This window comes from Danio rerio, chromosome 6, assembly GCF_052040795.2.
Source record: "Danio rerio strain M-AB ecotype USA chromosome 6, GRCz13ab, whole genome shotgun sequence".
In the NCBI taxonomy this organism is placed as follows: domain Eukaryota; kingdom Metazoa; phylum Chordata; class Actinopteri; order Cypriniformes; family Danionidae; genus Danio; species Danio rerio.
Window position 1 is genome coordinate 36,912,996 of NC_141026.1, and position 20,502 is coordinate 36,933,497.

General features: G+C 35.8%; 1 protein-coding gene across 4 annotated transcripts in view; it reads left to right on the forward strand.

The window, feature by feature from the left end:
• The window catches only part of lrp8 (low density lipoprotein receptor-related protein 8, apolipoprotein e receptor), a 290,837-nt gene that overhangs the window by 256,626 nt on the left and 13,709 nt on the right, over positions 1–20,502 (forward strand). For all 4 annotated transcript variants that reach the window (XM_087255654.1, XM_087255652.1, XM_087255653.1 and 1 more), the window contains 3 exon segments: positions 6,487–6,628; positions 12,468–12,620; positions 14,532–14,912. In XM_087255654.1, coding sequence (XP_087111780.1) covers positions 6,487–6,628; positions 12,468–12,620; positions 14,532–14,912 — 676 coding nt within the window.

A 20,502-nucleotide genomic window follows, 5' to 3' on the forward strand; every position in this document is an offset into this window, starting at 1 on the left:
TTGTTTCTGTTCTTTGCCTATTTTGTTGTCTTCAAATACACATTTGCTTTTGGTGGTCGGCAACTTAAAAGTGAACTTAAAACGTTGAGAAATAAAAACTGATATTACTGAATAGGATGTTTTTTTTTTATGTAAAAATTAGGGATGCACCGATATGGATTTTTTGGGTTATATTGATAACCTATAACTCTTCCGCCGATAGCGGATATATATATAAATATATATATATATATATATATATATATATATATATATATATATATATATATATATATATATATATATATATATATATATATATATATAAAATGATATATTTTTATAAAGCAAACTTCATAAACGATTGAACTGCTCTTCTGAACTGAAAGGTCTATACTCAAAGCAAAAAAGCTATAATTTCAAAATTGCAAGGTGATTATATAGACCTATATTCACGATTTCACATAAATCAGCCTGCAAAAAATCAATTATATCCTTTTCTTTATAGTAAATTAACATGCAGCTTGACTATTGCATAAAAATAATAGGTTAAATAACAAAATGGGATTAAATCAACAAGCAAGTTAAATAAAAGGAAAATGAATGAGCTAAGGACTGAAACCAGCTCAAATGTTCTTGAGTAAAATGTGTTACAGTGATGTACACATGTACAAATATTTCATGTCCGAAAAAGCCTTTTTTAAAGGTGTTTTGACAGTTCAGAGCCACCGTACAAACGAAAAGCTGAATACAGATTATTACTTAAGAAAATGCAGCATAGATTCATCCTATTTGGCGTTTTAGATTCTTTTGAACACATGTAGCTGTTGCTTGTCAATCAGACAATGCTTCTGTGTTTGTTCTTGCTGTCAATTGCAGGAAAAATGATTAATGAAAAGTTTATGATAAACCACTGTGAGTTTCCCTCAACTGCGGGCACAGATTTGCCCTCAGAGTCAGATTTTGACACAACGCCTGATCATTGAGCACAGATGACTTTATGACAAACACAGAGCATAATATAAAGATAGAATGTGCAGGGAGTTGAGAGCCCCTATGCTGGATTCAATGACTGGCGCACCTCTCCCCCATGCTGCTGTGAAGGCTGTCAGGTCAGTGTGTGTGCGGTGACAGCCCTCAAGCGCGCTCGTTACAATCAATATGAATATTCCGATCAAACTGAATACAATCTTACATCAACAACACATGGCAAGCAACGCGTTGATATTTACAAATAATCATATTAGATTACAAACAACCCAAATACTTGTTTAGCATGTGTGTATCGCTGCTGTTGTTTACACATGTAATATTTTTTCCTGAGGCAATTTAAAGCAAAATACACAACGGCACTTGTTTTATTATATCTACAATTATATCTACAATTATGAGGAACATGGTTACTTACTGCGTTATTAACACAAAGCAATACCACATGAAGAAAGGACGGACTTTGAAGGAATAAACAATGTGACTGTGAGGAGAGATCCAATTAAGGCACTGGACAACTCTGAACAAGTATCACCCACGCATACAATACATACGCGTACAATTATGCAACTTATCGGCTTAAAGGTATCGGCCTAATTCAGACATCAGATCTATAACGATAATCTTAAAAATCACATTTATCGGCCAATAATGATATGGCCACCGATATATCGTGCATCCCTAGTAAAAATGTAAAAATAATGTGTGTATTTAGCGCATTTATTGTGTATGACCATACACCCAAAGCGCTTTACAATCATGGTGTGAGGGGGGGGGGGGGGGGGGGTGATGTCAAAGGACAACGACGCCAATGCGCTCACCATACACCAGCTATTGGTGGAGTGGAGAACAAGTGATAGAGTCAGTTTGGTTGATGGGGATGATTGGGAGGCAATGATGGGTAAGGGCCGTTGGATGGAATTTGGCTAGGACCCTGGAGCTCCAACCCTACTCTTTACGAGAAGTGCCATGGGATTTTTAATGATCACATAGAGTCAGAACCTCAGTGTAATGTCTTATCCGAAAGACTGACAGTATAGTGTCCCCTTCACTTTAGTGGGACTCAAAAGGTGTGTCCCAAATCGCATACTTATGCACTATTCTACACCATTTTGTAGTATATATAATGTAAGTAGTGTGTTAACACTGAAAACTCAAAAAATTTTAAGTGCATTTTACCCGGATGATGCACTTATTTAACCCTTAAAATGAAGTGTGGAATGTTGGACTCTTCACACACTCAACGACCACAGCTTTGCTCATGAAGCGGAATGAGTGGAGCTTTCAGGTGCACTTGTTGGATTACTTTATTTACTTTGTATTATGAAAGCAAAATTCTCCTTTAAGAGTGATTATAGCACCTCCCGATGGTGTGGTGAATGCGTTAAAACTCATGGCAGTTATTTTTAGTTAATTTGGTCTTTTATTACGCTAACTTGGCCACTGTCAAATGTTATCAGGGAAATGGTTTGAATTTCTGCTTAGTAAAAAAACATTAGTGTTTTTCCATTTGGTTCAACACTACATTCATATATGATGCTGTTAAGTGTGTAGGTGCATAAGTACATTGTACATAAGTGCATAGTGTAGAGTGAGCCATTTGGGACGTAGCTAAACAGACCGCAGGTTGAGTGCCCCCTACTGGCCTCACTAACACCACTTCCACTAGCAACCTAGGTTTTTTTAGGATTAATAATTTTTTGCTTCTTTGTGTCATATTTTTGGCTAACCTATATGGCATTCATTTTGTGAAATGATCATTATTATATGCTATATATGTATATATTCATTTTTTGTGAAATGATCAGTATAATATTTTCTGTGGACACAGAGTTTGAATTTTAGATTATAATAATTTACTGAATAATGTTTTATATATATATATATATATATATATATATATATATATATATATATATATATATATATATATATATATTATATTATATTATTACTATATTCTGTCTAATACTTTGTTAAAGTAAGAAATGGGTCCCACTTTATATTTAGTGGCCTTAACTAATATGTACTTACACAAGAATTAATAGTTTGTTACAGTGTGCTTATTGTGTAAATACATGTATTTACTGTGTACTTATGCTTGAACAAATACCTGTATGTAACTACACCTGTAATTAACTTCTGTAGTTACATTTGTAAATACACTCCCTTACACCTTAACCCACCCTTAAACCTACCCATACCACCAAACCTGTTCATAACCCAACCCCTATCTCAACTTAAGAGCACCACAAGTGTACTCAAATACACTTTGAACACAGTAAGTACATTGTATTTATTTTTTGATAAAATTGCATAGTAGTTAAGGACACTTAATATAAAGTGGGACCAAGAAATGTAATGCTTTTGCTCAGCAAATATTAAAATTGACAGTTGTTTTATTTAGAACTTTGTATTTCACATAGGAACCTCAAACAAATGTATTCAGCTTTCCAAAAAGTAATGTTTATTTATTTTTAAATCTTGCAGACTACTAACATTTAACATCTAGTACAAACATTTGCTACAAGGCTGTTTGAAAAGTATGTTATATAAGCAGTGTGAATGTAACTCAGACGTACTATATCTGCCATTTTGTCATCATCACGTGACCTACCCATGTCAGTCCCATTCATGAATTCTTTCATAGTGCATCATGGGATAGCGTAGCATCCATTCGGTGCGCATTTCAGAATCTCGCCAAAAGTAGTAGGTCATACTGATGTTCAAATTCCAATCTATACTACTTGGCTTGCATACTGTTTTTAGCATACTATATAGTATGAAAGTATGCGATTTTGGACAAAGTCTGAGTTTGTAGGCTTTTTCTTGTCATTCATTTATTCAAATATTAGTATTTAAAATATACTTTTTTTAAACATGAATGATTAATTATTATTTGGTAGCAATGTCTTAGTTAAACAATGGAGTTGCGTGTCACATATTATCTCTTAACACACCAGATCTCAAATTACATCTAAGAAATGTGCTTGATTTTCCAGTCACCTTATCAGACATTATATGACCTTTACAATGCCCTGTCTTATAAAACACACCAATATCTCCACACCAGTTTCACATTATTTCACTGGCTAGTGGGCAGCAGTGAAAATGTCAAGACCGATCAAATCCCACAGGGAGAGTCGCTCCTTTTCCAAATGAAGCCAAGAATATGATGAAGGGTTTTAATAAAGAGCCCCCCCCCCTCTCTCTCAAGGAGTACAAATTTCAGACATGGATGTTCAAAGCTTTGTGTGTCATGGATTTAAGCAGTTATCTTGATCAGATATCATGGTCCGTGTGTTTGATGAGAGCTGCAATGCGGCAGAGTTTGAATGCAGTGTAGTGCAGGTTAAGGAGTCCTACTGATCAGAGCTCTGCTGGGATCCAGAAGCCTGACCTTTCCAAAGAAAAAAAAAAAAAAAAAACAAAGCTCTGTAAACATTTTCCAATACTTGTAGCAGATGCACACATGAGCGTGCTCGGTTTACTCCAGATTTTTCACTTAGTAGTTTTAATACAGCATTGTAAAAGTTCATACTGGCCTTTTTACTACATTTTAGAAAGGGACTGAAAATGTACAACAGAAGCTAAATGTAACGAGGAGACTGACACGGAGGGATCCATCATGCAGTATTTATTGCTCAAGCACTTATTCACACACACAATATGCACTAACGTGCAAACACACAACAACAACAGTCTATGATGAATAAAGACTGGCGATGAATAGACACAGGGAGTATTACCAGGCATAGATCGAGGGCAGGCTGCTAGTATCAGAGTCCGTGAACCAGGCGTGGGTCGTGGGCAGGTAGCGAACATCAGAGTCCGTATAACAGGCGTGGTTCGTGGGCAGGCAGCGAGTATCAGAGTCCGTATACAAGGCGTGGGTCGTGGGCAGGCAGAAGGCGAAGCAGAGTCAAAAAACAGGCTGGAGTAATACACAAGGAGTCAGGCAGGAATACCGCTCAGAAATGCTGGCCGGGGCTAAACAAGACTTTGCACTGAATGAGCGTTTGGTGCTGGCTTATAAAGGGTACGTGGGTCATTAGCGGGATTCAGTTCAGGTGTGCATGATCAGGGTAAATGGATGATGTAATGCTTAGAAGTCCGGAGATGGTGGCCTCTGCTGGCCAGCGAGGGGAATGACTGGGACCGAGTCGGTGACACTAAAAGTAGCTGTAAAATAATAGTACTTAATTGTTACCTATGTACAAATAGAACACCTCACAATGGTATCTGTGTTGAGAGAAAAAAAAGATGGCAAATTCTTTTAAATGTATTCAGAACAAAACAAGGTAAAACAATATAAAATGTAAGTAACTATATAATTATACAAAAAAGTGTACAAAATTTAATCTAACAGTTAGCTTTTAGCTAACTCTACTTGCGCCAAGAAAACAACATGTGATGTATATACTGATATACTGTATATCCCCAAGTTTGCATTTGCCCTTTGGCTGACCAAAAGTTGCATGCTTGATTTCAGGTGACAGGAGGCAGATCTGGGAGTCTCAGCAGCAGAATTCAACCATAGTTAAAAGTTATTCTACCACTAAAATAATTTTAGAAACAGTATTTAAGTTCAAAAACATACATAGGACTGCATTCAAATGAGAACACACTTGTGCAAATATAGCCTGTGTCCTCCTCCTCCATCTTCCTCCTCCATTTCCGTATCTGTCTGAAAAGGAGATGCATCTCTGGCTGTCATTGTGGCAGCTCATCTCACCATGCACATGTGCAATATTTCTGTAGTGGCTGATAAGGGCTGATCAGAGGAGTAGTAAAGAGAAGCCCAGCCTGCGCTTTCAGGCTCATGTAGGTGTAGATGGAGAACAGAGATGTGCTGTGAGCTTTAATTAGTCTGATGAAAAACCTTTGTGGTCTAAAAGAAGCAGGAGCGTTTATCTTCATTTTCATCTTCCTCGCTTTCTCTCGAGTATTTTGGTGCATTGCATCATGCAGAAATAAATACATGACCTTCAAAATGACAAGCTTTTGATTTATACTATCCAAGTGTCATTTGAGTTCTGTGCGTCGGTATTGGGAAATAACCTTTCACAAGAAAATATTCATGCGCAGTGACAGTATTTATATTCAGGAGTGTCATGCAATTATATAGGACCTTCCTTGGGGAAAACACCACAAAAGCTACAGTTACAATCAGCTTAAATATATTGTTAAAATAAAATATTTCTGTTTACAATCAATACAGTACTTTTGAACTTTCAATTCATCAAATAATCTTGAAAAGAAATAATATATGTAAAATGTTTACTTTATATATGATTCAAATCAAATGTATGAAAATTAAATGTGAAAATACTTTTGTAATAATCTTCAATTAGGCACGATAGATGTATTTATTTCAAAAAATTATACAAATATTGAGTGTCTTTTAATTTCATGAAATGATTTTACTTCTGAATAGGTTGGATGAGATTACTTGGTGAACTATTACAACACGGATATTTATTCTAAGAGTGAATGAAAATGCAAATGTTCCTGCAGGACCGGGTTTACTGGACAGACTTGGAATATGAGGCCATCTACAGTGTAAACCGCCTGACAGGAAATGATGTGGTGATGCTGGCTCAACATCTCAACAACCCATTGGACGTGGTGGTGTTTCATGAGCTCCGGCAGCCTAAAGGTGAGAAATAAGCTTAATTAAAGGCTGTGTCCGAAACCGCCTACTACTCAGTAGGTACTGCATTTGAATGTAAACGTATGAATGGAATTCGGACGTACTACATCCGCCATTTTGTCATGGTCATGTGACCTACCTGTGTCAATTGAGTCGCCTCACTTCGATTCATGAATTCTCTCGCGGGCATTATGGGATAGCGCAGTGTGCATGGAATGCGCACTCCAGAATCTTGCCGGAAGTAGTAAGTCATCCGGGTACTTCTCGCATACTGATTTTTGAATTCTATGAATTCAGATATGCTACTCGACTCACATATTGATTTTAGCGTACTATATAGTATGGAATTATGCGGTTTTGGACACAGCCAAAGTTCCTTTAAGGCAGGGGTGTCCAAACTCGATGTCCTGCTGAAATTAGCTCCAACTCACTTCAACACACCTGCCAGGAAGTTTCTAGTATATCTAGTAAGAGCTTGATTAGCTGGTTCAGGTGTGTTTGATTAGGGAGCTAAACTCTCAGGATGGAGTTTGGACACCCCTGCTTTAAGGCTAGTCATTTCACTCGACAGCCATCTTTGAAACACCGCTCAAGCAGAATGCTCTGGGATTCTGTTTGAATGGGGAAACATCAAATTCTCCAAAACTGTTTGCAAAGCTTATTAATACATTACATATTTGGAATTACCAATAAAATTAAACAACTGCCTTATATGTTTTGTTTGTAAACATTCAAATGAAACAAAACTTTTTCAGATTGCCCAAGCTAATGCACATCAGAAATAAATGAGATTACGCCACCAACCTAATTTTTTGGCGTGTTACACATTATTATCTGAATAATGCCTTATCTGATCGTCCTGCTCTCCTGAAGTAATTCACAACTTGTTATTTATGGCAAATCTCCTCCCGAAATGACAGCGACTCTTTGTTTACAAGTTTGTGGGCTTTTATGTAGTTGCTGTCCTGTGATTTGTGTTTGACAGAATGAACTGTACCTCATGTTCATTTCATGCAGATTACAAGACCAAAAAACATTTGTTTTCAAGTGTGGTTGGTTCATTTCTGGTTCAAGTCCAGATTTCAAGATATGCTGATATATTTCTCATGTCTTTGAAGCAAGTATTCGCTGACATTCTAGTGCGTTTGTTGACTACAGAAACTTTCGTAAAATCCTCAGTTTACAGCGATCGATGATTGGCTCCTGTACTTGAAGATGGGGCTTCATTTACTGTATTGACGTTACACTTTTCCCCATTCAAAACTATACGAGTGACACGTCTTGTGTATTCTATAGTCTTTAGATCAATACAGAAAGATGGCAAGCAACTTTACAACAACACATGTGTATAGGCTAAACAGTTGTTTGAAGTTATTTAGTTTTTCTCGTATATTAAGCATTTTTCTTCCATTTTTTTTAACGAATGACTACCAAAAAGGTACATTTAACAAGTGTATTGAGTGTATTTTCAATGTGTTTAATTTGTATATGGTGACAGTGGTGCAGTAGGTAGCACTGTCGCCTCACAGCAAGAAGCTTTGTTCTGGGTCAAGCCCCGGCTGGGTCAGTTGTCATTTCTGTGTGGAGTTTGCATGTTCTCCCTTTGTTGGCATGGGTTTCCTTCGGGTTCTCCAGTTTGCCCCTCAATCCACAGACATGTTCTATAGGTGAATTAAAAAAGCTAAATTTGCCATAGTGTTTGTGTGGATGTGAAGGCATGGGTGTGTATGGGTGTTTCCCAGTGCCGAGTTGTGGCTGGAAGGGCATCTGCTGCGTAAAACATATGCTGAATAAGTTAGTGGTTCATCCCTGATTAATATAGGGACTAAGCTGAAAAGAAAATTAATGAATGAATAATTTGTATATTAAAGGTAGATTGGAATGTGCTAGATAAGTTGGTGGTTCATTCCGCGTTGGCAACACCTGATTAATAAAGGGACTAAGCCATAAAAAGAAAATGAATGAATGAAAGGTAAATCCTCAAGACAAATTCTTAAATAATATATGCTTGATGTTTCAGTGCCTGAATTGTTTCTTTTTGTAAATTATACAATCTTTAAAAAGCTTTGCTGTGTTTTGCTGGTACATCTTTGAGCATCTGATTATCATTTAACAGTTAACTTGTGCTATTATTTACAGTGTAATTAATAATATTCACACTCAAAACAAGTGCTGAAAATAGCTGTGCTGCGTCTGTTGTGGAAAGCCTGATACAGATTTTTTATGAATTCTGTAAAAAGTTGAAAAGGAGAACAAGACATTAAAAAAACATTTGCAACAATTTAAAAGTCTTTAATGTCCCTTTTTATCAATTCAGTGCTTTTTTTTCATTTTACTTTCCCAGAACTTTTAAATAACTTTCAGTCTGTTTTATCTGTTGAGCTTAAAAGCCAGTGACAGATACTATAATTCATTAAAGAACTTGTATCATAAGAAATCAAACCATTCTTATCTTCTAAGATAAGAGACTTCGATGTGCTCTCAAAACTCAAGTCCAAAAAGATTTAGAGAAACTAAGCTGCAATAACTTTTTGTTCTTGCTCTTTTCACGTGTGAAGAGGCCATTTCGCAAGGCTATAGCTGTAATAAAATGCCCGCTTAATTCTGCTAATGCCTCTCAGGAGCTAATAAAAAACAAAACTTCAACTGTATTGTTTTCAGTGTCACCTTTTTAGCATTGTTATAATGATGAGAGGCAAATGTTTGCTGACTCTTGTTTTTTTACTCTCCAGTAATAGCAACGTATCATTGAATAGCATATTTATGGTGATTTGTTGTTTTTTTATGTTCCAGAGACAGGCAGAGAAAATAAAAGTGGCAGTGTGTGTGCCTGTGTGTGCAGATTTGGGTTCTTTGTTTTCATCCTTTTATCACAAACAGGCCACGTGCAGCGTCCCAGCAGAAGAACCAATTTACAGCCTCCTCACATTAATAAATGAGAAGTGCTGTTGAAATCTAAATCAAAGAATTAAACGTGTTGCTCTGAAAATGCTAACGAAAGCGGGAAAACACGCGCTCAACCAAAGATGATGAGAATGGAATCCAACCGCTTATTGTATCTCAAGTGCCTCTGAGTGAAATATTAATCAGCTTAGCATCCCTTACAAAACATGATTTTATGATAGCGCTTCTTAAGGAAAAGATAGAAATAAAATGTTATTCAGTGAAAGAGCCTTCTTAATGGTGTTTCCAAAGCAGAACATTTTAATCTCGAATGGATTTCCTGCATTGTGGTAATCTATTCATTTAAATGACCACAAAATTAAAAGATGGATTTATAGTTGCTTACACAGTGCGTGTCCTAACAACATGTGACATGACAAGATTCCAGCATCAAGCAATTTAGATGTCCACTCCAGGCTCAACACAAAAGAAACACTTAAATACCACAAGCATTCAGAAGCGCAGCATAGTGCACTGCAATCCCAACCAAATGGACCATTTTATAATCTGATTATTACATAATTAACATATAAAACCTATTACATATTTGTCACGATCAACGCTGGAGATTTATTTTGGTATGCCTGCATAACCACAACTCCCAGAACTCTTTGCACCCCATTAACTCCTGCAACAGCTGACAATAATCCAGAAACTTACAAACAGACACAGCTGTAGCTCGTTGTCACTCATTACATACATACAACTAACTTTCTCATTCACATTGCTTAGTCCTGCTATCCTGTAGCATCATGATGGGGTTTCCTTGTTTTGTTCTCTGTGCCGTGTTTCAAGACCGTCGCTTTGTTTATTGATTTTTGCTATAAGCCGATTGGACCTGGATCTTTTCGCCTGTGACTCCACTACTCTTTTAAATTGCTTTGTATGATACTCTTGGCTCCTGTGATTGACCATTTCTTGTCTGACCATTCTTTGTTTAATAATGGCACTGCATTTGGATCCCCAACTTCGTTGCCGGTATCGAAAATTACAATATTAACATTATTTAAAAGTATATGCTTGGTCATAGGTTTGCACTTGCATTTGGAGTTCACAGTCCTTAAATTTATGTTTAAACTGTATTTACTGTTCTCTAGTTTTTTCTTTTCAAGGTTTTCTTGGGTAAAATCTGCTGCTGCTTTCAGTTGGGCAGTAAATGTCATGTAAAATGGTACTGAAACTCACATTGGAAGCATTTAACACTGAATAAAGCACATAATCAGTACCTGAGGTGGTTATTGTCATAGTAGTTTATGCTGTTGTTCAGCTGTGATCACAGAAATACAAATGGTTTCTAAAAATAGAAACTGTCATTGATAGTTAGGACAAAAGCTTCTTTTAACATGGAAAAGATAGCTTTTATCATGTCGCAGTATGGTGTTTCAAGTATGGATACGGTGTTAAGCTTAGTCAATAATTGCTCTGTGTAGCACTTTTGTAATAAACATGACCTTTTTTATCAACACAAAATCTTTCTTTAATGTCATTCATAAATCATTTTTACATGCGTATTTAATGCTCATGAAATATCCCTCATTTTCAATTAATGGTGTAACGGATCACAAATCTCATGGTTCGCATCACACTACTGTTTTTGAGTCACACAGATTGGACCATTTTCAAATCAGCAAATATTCATTATGAAAAATAATCTTTGCGACTGTTGCTGATAATGATAAATAATGAAATGTAACATCTTGTACAACCTATCATATTTATTTTCAATTAATTATTTAACCATTCACACATTAAACTCCATGTTTCATTATAGGTGTATAGTTTTTGAAACCCATTCATTGACATAATTTTGACGATTGTTTGTCGCCATCTATTGGTTAAACATTGTAATTGCTACAACATACACCAGCAACAAGTTCCATTAAATGGTGATTTTAAGCTTACCATAAACATCAGTGTTTATATCTGAATAATAAACTGTTATCCCATTATTTTGCTATTTAATTGTTTGTAACTTACTAAAAAAAGTGAAATAACTGAATCTCTCTCGATCAAATGCAGATTTGAATGCAATGCTTTGAAAGATTAATAAACATTTGCAAATAATTAACATTTATTATTCATGTTGCTCGGGTTTAAATTGAGATCACAATCTTTTCATGTTTAATTGTGCAGCTTTGCACTGAATGCATTAATGCAGGCTTAAACTAGTACAGTAACAGAAAACACCTTTAATTAATAACCTAAGAAACCATTTAGGTCCCACCACAACTTTTTCTGTAATCTTTATATTTTTCAGGGAAATGCTTTCATTCACTTGAATTGAATAACGCAGGAGGCGATCTCTTTGTAATTGTTATACTGACAAGTTCAAAAAAAGTTGTTAATTCATGGGTCAAGTGTGTTCCGAACCGTGGGTTGTGATCCGTTACACCCCTAGTTTCAATGTTGTTTTTTGTGGAAACTAATACATTTTTCAGGATCCATTAATAAATATGAACCATGCATTTGAGATTTTTTAAATAACTTTTACTGTCATTAATTTAATGAGAATTAGGAAATTAAGAAAAATCGTACTGCCTCCAGACTTTTGAATGCTGTAAATATTTTAGTTAATAATATATGTCATACTTAGAACCCATAAATTAAGTGATAAATGACTGTTTCTGTATTTAATATCTAGTTTATTTAGCATCCAATATATACCCATGACCAACCGCATTTAACTAATTCTGAACTGCATTAAACTGAAAAGAAACACTCAATTTCTTTTTAATATCTACTGTATATGATAAACAAATGACATTGAACTACCTCCAGGGTTTGGCTCTGCAGTCTAGCATTCAATGCATATTAATAGTTCAGCTCTCGTTCTAGTATTGTAGTACTGTAGAACTATTCCAAAGGCTAATTTATCAGAATTAAACTGTGCTTTTCTCTGCAGTTCCAGACACATGCAACATGGGGAATTTGCCCAACGGAGGCTGTGAGTATCTGTGCCTCAGAGCTCCTCAAATCACAGAACACTCACCCAAATACACCTGTGCCTGCCCCGACAGCATGGAACTGGGCCCGGACATGCGCCGCTGTGTGTCAGGTAACAAAAGAGAGAGCCCTGGCTCAGGTTTACTCATACTGCACACTTTCAACATACAAACATCTATTAATTCATTGTTGTGAGTAAAATTTGGGAGTTGTTGTCATTTGGAACGTAGACTGTGAGGGAACTACAATGTGTCTCAACTGTAGATAAGTGAAGCAACAGTTATTAAAGTTTAATGCTGACATCTTGCGCTAATGATGTCAGTAATGATTGTGCATCTACAAGGCTGTGAAAAGAACAAAAGACCCCTAAAGACAAGCATAACAGGTAAATGTTGCTACATTACCTTACTATATAAGGGCTTTTGGACTAGAGGAACTAGTTCCTAGATTTAGAGGCAGTTGTACCCACTTTTCTGACATATTCACACCACTGGAAATGGTAATGATTTTAGTTGACTTGGCTAAGTTCCTGTAATTAACTATGCTGTGTGAAAGCCCTTATTGTGTCTTGTAGCTCTTTAAAATGCTGTGTTAATGGTTAAAAAAAGGTTTTTAAGGGGGGGGGAAAAGTCATATAGGTGGTGTAAATTACGAGTACTTTTCAGTGTTTTACTTATCCACATTACATTGTACTGTAAGTTCACAGTTGTATTTCTTATACAAGGAATTTTAATGTAAAACTACACCCGTTTATGTTCAACTGTTACAAGTTGGAAAAGACATGCTCATCATGTAGATAAGAGACTCCCCATTACAGTCCTGTGATAGTCTGAAGTCATGCAAGGTTGTACACAATAAAATCACCAGTCATTAGATCAAACGTGAATTTAATGAAATATTAACATACTGTAATAATCATGACATGAAAATGGGACTCTTAAATAAGTCAGATCCCTAATATGTTTGAGTATAAGTCAAGACACAACATCAAAAGTAAAATAAAATCTATGACAAGACCAAGATCATTAAAACATGGTTTCAGGAGTCTGTGCTCTATTTTGTCCTTAAAAGCATTAAGGGCGTGTTCGTAACTACTTTTACTATTTTAATGACTGAAAAAATCTGCTTGGTCAATGGTCTTACAGCGTTGAGCTTATTCTCTTAATGAGATATAGGTGTGTTTTGAGAATAAACCAATCAGCCTTAACACACCTCCTTTTTTTAGATCAGAACACCAATGGGTGCATATATGAATGCAAATGCATTTGCTATTTAAACAGTGTGGTGCAAAACGTCAAATTGACTCTTGCTCCAAGCTGAAACTTGGGAAAAAGTCTTGAGTTATACAACACTGTAACAAACCACTAAATGATGCTGCTTACCAATCAGAATCAAGTATCTAAAAATTTATTGGAGAAACTTTATTTAAAATATGCATTTAAATACACATAATTAGCTTTTCCTTTTAAGTTTTTTATACTTTTTAAATATTTTCCAAGTCATGTTTAACAGAACAATATTTTTTTAGAGAGCCCTATTATAATCATTTAGTATGATAGGGAAAAAAACTTATTTACTTTCTTTTTTTAACTGCTTAGGTCAATATTATTAGCCCCTAGAGCAAACATCTTGACTAATTAACCTACCTTGTTCAGTTGACCTAATAAACCTAGTTAAGCCATTAAGCCAAAGACAAAAGGAAATAGTTATAAGAAATTAGTTATTAAAACAATTATGTTAACAATGTGTTGGGGAAAAAAATATCTCCATTAAACAGCACTTGGAAAACACATGAAAAATAATTACAATTTATCATCATCTGCAACTGCAATTAATTGTTTTGTTTTATTTACAAGAAGAGGGGAGGGATTATGGCCCATACAGGGGCGAAAATATTAAGGATTTATTTTTCAGGACATGTTTGGCATATTCTATTTTGACAGACTAAAGCATTTATAGAAAGTTTAAACTTCAGTTGTTTCTAGTTAGCAATATAAATGACTTCTGTTTCTTATGTTTGTAGTGAAACCCAAAACAACAGCTGCTCCAGATCCAGCTGCATCCACAGCTTCAGCAGCAGAACCCTCCACTACTGCGACTCCTACAACCTCCACCCCAGTTACATCAGCCAATACACCTACAACCACCAGTAGACTCTTTACAACTACAGCACCAATTACAACCAGCAGCAGCAGCTTCAGCACATCCACCCACTCCAGCACGCATCGCTCCACCAGCACACACTCCACATCCACTTCAAGCACAGCGAGCTCTCAGCCCAGCACCACTGCACACTGGAAACAGCCCACCTCCACCGAGACGACCACAGATCACAGGCACACATCTACAACCATTACACATGTCAACAGCATACAAGGAGCCAATGCCAACCTCTCTCATCGCGGTGAGTCAATGACATCATTGTCTACGTCTATTGTTTTGTTCTGTTATACTGTATTACCTCTTCTGTGATGAGTCTCTTTTGTCTTATTAAAATAAAATATTAATGGTATTAATATTAATGATATTATAAGGCAAATTATATTATTCCTGCAAATCATGATTGTGTCTAGGGGCTCTATTTTAACGACCTAGGCAAAAAGTCTAAAGGGCATGATGCAAAAGGGCATTAAGGGCATGTCTGAATCCACTTTTGCTATTTTAAGGATGGAAAAATACCCTGGTGCATGGTCTAACAAGGTTGTGCTTATTCTCTTAATGAATTATGGGTGTTTTGAGCCATAGCTTGCATTAAACTAATCAGAGTGTCATCTCTTATCCCCTTTAAGAGTCGCAACATGTCATGGTGCATTTGGTATTTACATGACATCTTTGTAAGTGGAAAAACTGGACCCGTCACTACGCACCTCCTTCGGCCTCTTTTCTTTCTCTTTATTTTAATTTTACTCTTTATTTCTTTAATTTCGTGGATAATAAACAGTGTTGTACGCACTCCACTGAAGACATCCACTAGCCTACATATTTAATTTTGTTTGTTAAGCGTAAAGATTTGTTTCAAAACAATTTCTAAAGTCAGTTCTAAATACCAGTAAAGAAATAAATGAACAATAATAACAAAGTGTGGTCAAAAAACACACATCTTATTCTTATGCCCCATATGGTGATGCAGACGTCTCCAAAACATTACTGGTGGACAAATCTAAGCTTGTTTTTATCAAAGTAAATATAAATGTAATAAACAACTGGTAATAATCATAACATTACACAAATGCAAAGTGTCATAAACTGAATAAACTGAAAAAAGGCACGGAGGCAGTGGTCAATGGCGCAGTCTATTTTAGTTCCTTAAAATAGCAACATGGCAGCAATGCTTCTTAACACACTTCCTTTATATGACCAGAACACCCATGAGTCCAAAAACAGTGCAAGTGGATTTGCTATTTAAACAACGTGGTGCAAAACGTGAAAATTACTGATGCGCTGGTCTGAAAATAGCAACAAATCGTGCCAAACACATCTTGCACCTTATTACGCCAGGTGTATGATAGGGTCCTAGGTCAGTATGTATCAAAAATATCAGATGATGAATTCCTTCCTTATTATAATTAATATGGTACATTTAATAGCATTGAAAAGGTCATTATTTCAAGCTTGTTGAATAAATTTGGTGATTAAGATTAATGATTTAGGTTAAGATGATTAATAGGTAAGTTGACTGTACAGCGTTTACACGCAAATGTGTTTGAGGGTTAAGGAAGAAATATTACCGGTAGTTGATGATGACTGATTGCATTCCTTTTAAACTTAAAATTAGTTAACTATAAACTATCAGTCATAACTATTTATATTTACTACAAATAGTGGACTTTTGTTTATCATAAACCAACCAATCTCTTTAAGGAGAGGGGAAAAAGTTGGAGAATTGATAGAAATTACTTTTTTTATCAAATAAATTATATTTTAAATCAATATTGTGGAACTTTCATAAAATAATGTATCCCAATTCCCTAGTATTTTTAATACTGTACAATTTATATAAATGATTTTGACTTCAAATAAATGTTTTGTTTCATAGTGATTTTAATTGCAATATATAACCTGCGAGTCTCGTTAGGTAAGGAGAAAGAAGCATTTATAGAAGGGACATATTTAAACATTTAATGGCATTTTCAAGACCCATATTGTGAAACATTTATAAAAGAATGCTTCACAGTTTCCCAAAAATAGATGACTGCTAAAAAAAAATCTACTTATTTTAAAGCTGTAATTAAATACAGTATGTTGTAAAAATTGTTTAAAAAATTATTTTAGATTAAATAAATGCAATCCAAATGAATGTAAGATACTTTTTTTTAAAAAACATAAAATATATAGTGTACTGACCACAAACTTTAAATAATTAATGTCATTGACCTGAATAGGATTGTGTGCAAAATATCAGCATTGCTTAAATTCAGCTGAAGCCTTTAAAGCATGAATGCTCTTATACAGTACCCATACAGTAGTCCTCAGAGTCTATGAAAATTAATGTGTGGTGGAATTTGCTTGCCGAGCATCACCGGGCCACTTGCGAGTGATAGATGAGGCTTTAGCAGTGGCCCGGGGTCCCGGTGTGTGTCTGTGCTGAATTCCAGTGAAAGCGAGAAGCGTCCAGCCCTGACTGATGAACACTGCCCTCAGCCGTCTTCCTCTCCGCACTCACACTCCAATGCCACCTGGAAAACAGCAGGAAAACAGCCATTACTGACTTTAATAATGAGATCTACATCCATGAAAACCATTTTAAAGGTTATTGTCTGTCAAGGCAAAAGAAAAAATTAAAACTGGTAAAACAACCAGGGCTGTTGTTGCCTTTTCACCTTTCAGTGCATTATCAGAGCACAGAAGTGGTCATTCTTGAACCATAAATTTGGATTCTTGAATATTTTATGACTAACAGCATATTAGACGGCTGAAATGGCAAAACTCTCTATTAAATAAAACCTGTAAATTGCTGCACTGAGGATAGTGATGAAATATGCCAGCACTTCTGGCTTTTCTGGCTGCTTGCTAACGAAGACAAAGACCTGCCTGGAGTTTTGGGATACGTTTACATGACAACGATGTTCAGAGTTAGAGTTGTTTTTTAAAGATTTGTGTATAGACAACACAGCGGTTATAACAATCCATAAATCTGTGAGAAATAACAAAAGGACAAAAGACATTTTATGCATGCTAGGCCAGTAGATGGCAATGAAATGCATGCCTGTGACATCACAGTTTTCTACCATGAGCTCATGTTTAAATTACATTTATAATCTGCCATATTACTTATCACAATTTCTCTCAATCATAATCATTTATGCACATATATTTTTTTAAAATACTTTTATGCAGCAAGACTGTTTTAAAATACAGTGCATTAAATAATCAAAAGTGAGTCATTTGCATTCTTAGGGCCCTGTCATACACCCGGCACAATAAGGCGCAAGACTTGTGTGGTGCGATTTGTTACTATTTTCAGACCACCATAACCCTAACCCCCACCTTAACCCCCACATTGTTTAAATAGCAAATTCATTTGCGCCACTTTGTGGACTCATGGGCATTCTGGTCTAAAATAGAGGTGTTAAGGTGCATTGTTGGCGAGTTGCTATTTTGAAGAACTGAAGACTGCGCCATTGACCAACTAAAGTCAAGCGCAGAGCGTGTTAGTTATGTTCCAATGTGGGTTCAAACGCTCACACATTGCTTAATACACACAGGTCACAGGATGTACAGCAATATACAAATATCTTTACGTATGAAAAAATAAAGGATTAAATTATTACAAAAAGTAGTATTTCCTACATAAATAAAAAAACACTACTTCCGTGCCTCATCTCAGGGGGCTTTTTCAGTTTATTCATCACAATTTGCATTTGTATAGGCTAATATTATTATCAGTATTATTTATTATAAACAAATTTAAATATTTTTTAATAAAAACAAGCTTAGATTTGTCCATCAGTTTTGGAGACGTATGCATCACCATATGGGGCATAAGAATAAGACATGTGTTTGAACATCACTCAGTTTTTTGACCACACTTCATTGTTATTGTTCATTTATCCGTTTGCTGGAAATTGAAACTGAATTTAGAAATAGTTTCAAACATTTCTTTGCACTTAATAAACAAAATTAAATATATAGGCTCATGGATGTCTTTAGAGGAGTGTGTACAACATCATTTTCTTGTTCATGAAAGTAAAGGAGTAACGAGTAAGTAGAGAAGGGGTAAGTAAACACATTTTTTAAACTGTTGACAGTCATATATGTGTCCCACACTGCTCAAAACACTATTAGGACACGTATATTTCACTAAAAAGTGAAAATTGGTTGTTTTTGCGTTACTTCGAGCAGATTCGTTCTTCCGGTTTGAAACCATTTTTTTTAAGCTGTGTCACGCCGATTAGATCCTTGTGTGTATTCCAGCTTGTAGACTGGCTGTCTGTACCTGGGAGTACTTTGTGACACTGAGTGTGCTGCATTCATTCATGAGAAAGACTTGGTTCAAACCAATCAGCGCACTCTATTGTTTATGCGGTGCAACTTCATTAATATGCATGATAGCTTTGAAGACTGTTTGTACCTGTACAGTGTTCAAACGCAGAGAGACGTCACACAAGAGTTGTTTAGAGATACAGGTCGTCAATGTTGCTTTTATAATTTGCTGCAGTAAAGGTTTTGTTTGAGAGCGCATCTGGACTCACGAGTGGATTACAGTGCACATCTGGAAAGGATAAAATCTGGATTTGCTGCTCATCTCCTTTTAATAAAGACACGCTTCCAGTTAGTGTTGATTGTCCTGTCTCTACAGATTTGATAAGTAAGCGATCAGTGTCTTTGTTTGTTTATTCATATGGCAAAGTTAGTTTGAATCGTCAGCAGTACTCTTTCAGTATTTAAAGACGGACCTACGTTAATACCACTACAATATTATAGACTTAAAGATCCGCTGTAAATGCTGCTCTCCGAGTGTAAACATGTAAACACTGTTATCAAACTATTACCATCGTGTAGGATTTTCGCTGCATTTTGTGACATGAATAACACACACGGCTTTCTGAAGCTACCTGCCGAGTGCATCCAAATTATAGAAAAATGCGGAGTTTTTTTTCTCTCATTCACCGTTGCGATATCAAACATTGCATTAAAAATACACGCTTCCAGCAATTCCTCGAATCAAATATCTCGTTTGTCACGAGGGGCATGAATGAAATTCCTGAATGAAAGTGCCAAACTGCAGTTAAAGACCACCCTTTAATAATTTGGCAAATAATTCGATTAATGGTGTCCATATAAACACAGTCACTGTCTTTCTGCCCTGCGTCTGTGTGTGTGTTTTGCCTCTTTGAAAATCAGCGTGTGCCTAAATCGAAACTGACATTTTTATGCAAATTTTTATGCACCATCCCATTTTCCCACCTCCGACACTCCCCTCTAAAACTAGAAGCTAGACACTTCCAAACTAGAGGTGTAAAAACACCCTGCTGAATAAGCACAAGCCTGTTAACCATCCGCCGAGTGTGTTTTTATAAATGCAATCTTGATAAGCATAAGAGACTTTTTTTCAAACACATCAAAACATCTGACTGTCCTCATTTTTTTATTTAGCTAATCTGTCAAACACCAATTTAAGTGTCAAGCACACCATCCACATGTAGTATTCTGAACAAATTTTATGAATTATACAAAATGCTCACTGATAAATGTTGTAGATTTAGGTTAACAGTATTCATTGCTCAGAGTTTGTCAGCATCACCTGTTACAGGTGGGTGAATTGCTTGCACTAAAAGCATTTCCACATTAATGAGCCTGTCTGTGAGTCTAGATACACAGATATGTCTTCTCACAGACATATGGCTCTGTGAGGAATGATTTAGTGGAGTCGATAAATTGTTTTGCATGAAGAGAATTTCAATGCAGTTTTAATGAAAACAAAATGCACATAAATGGGAACTATACTCTATATACAAACACAATTATGCAAATAAAGCGTTTCCATAGAAACC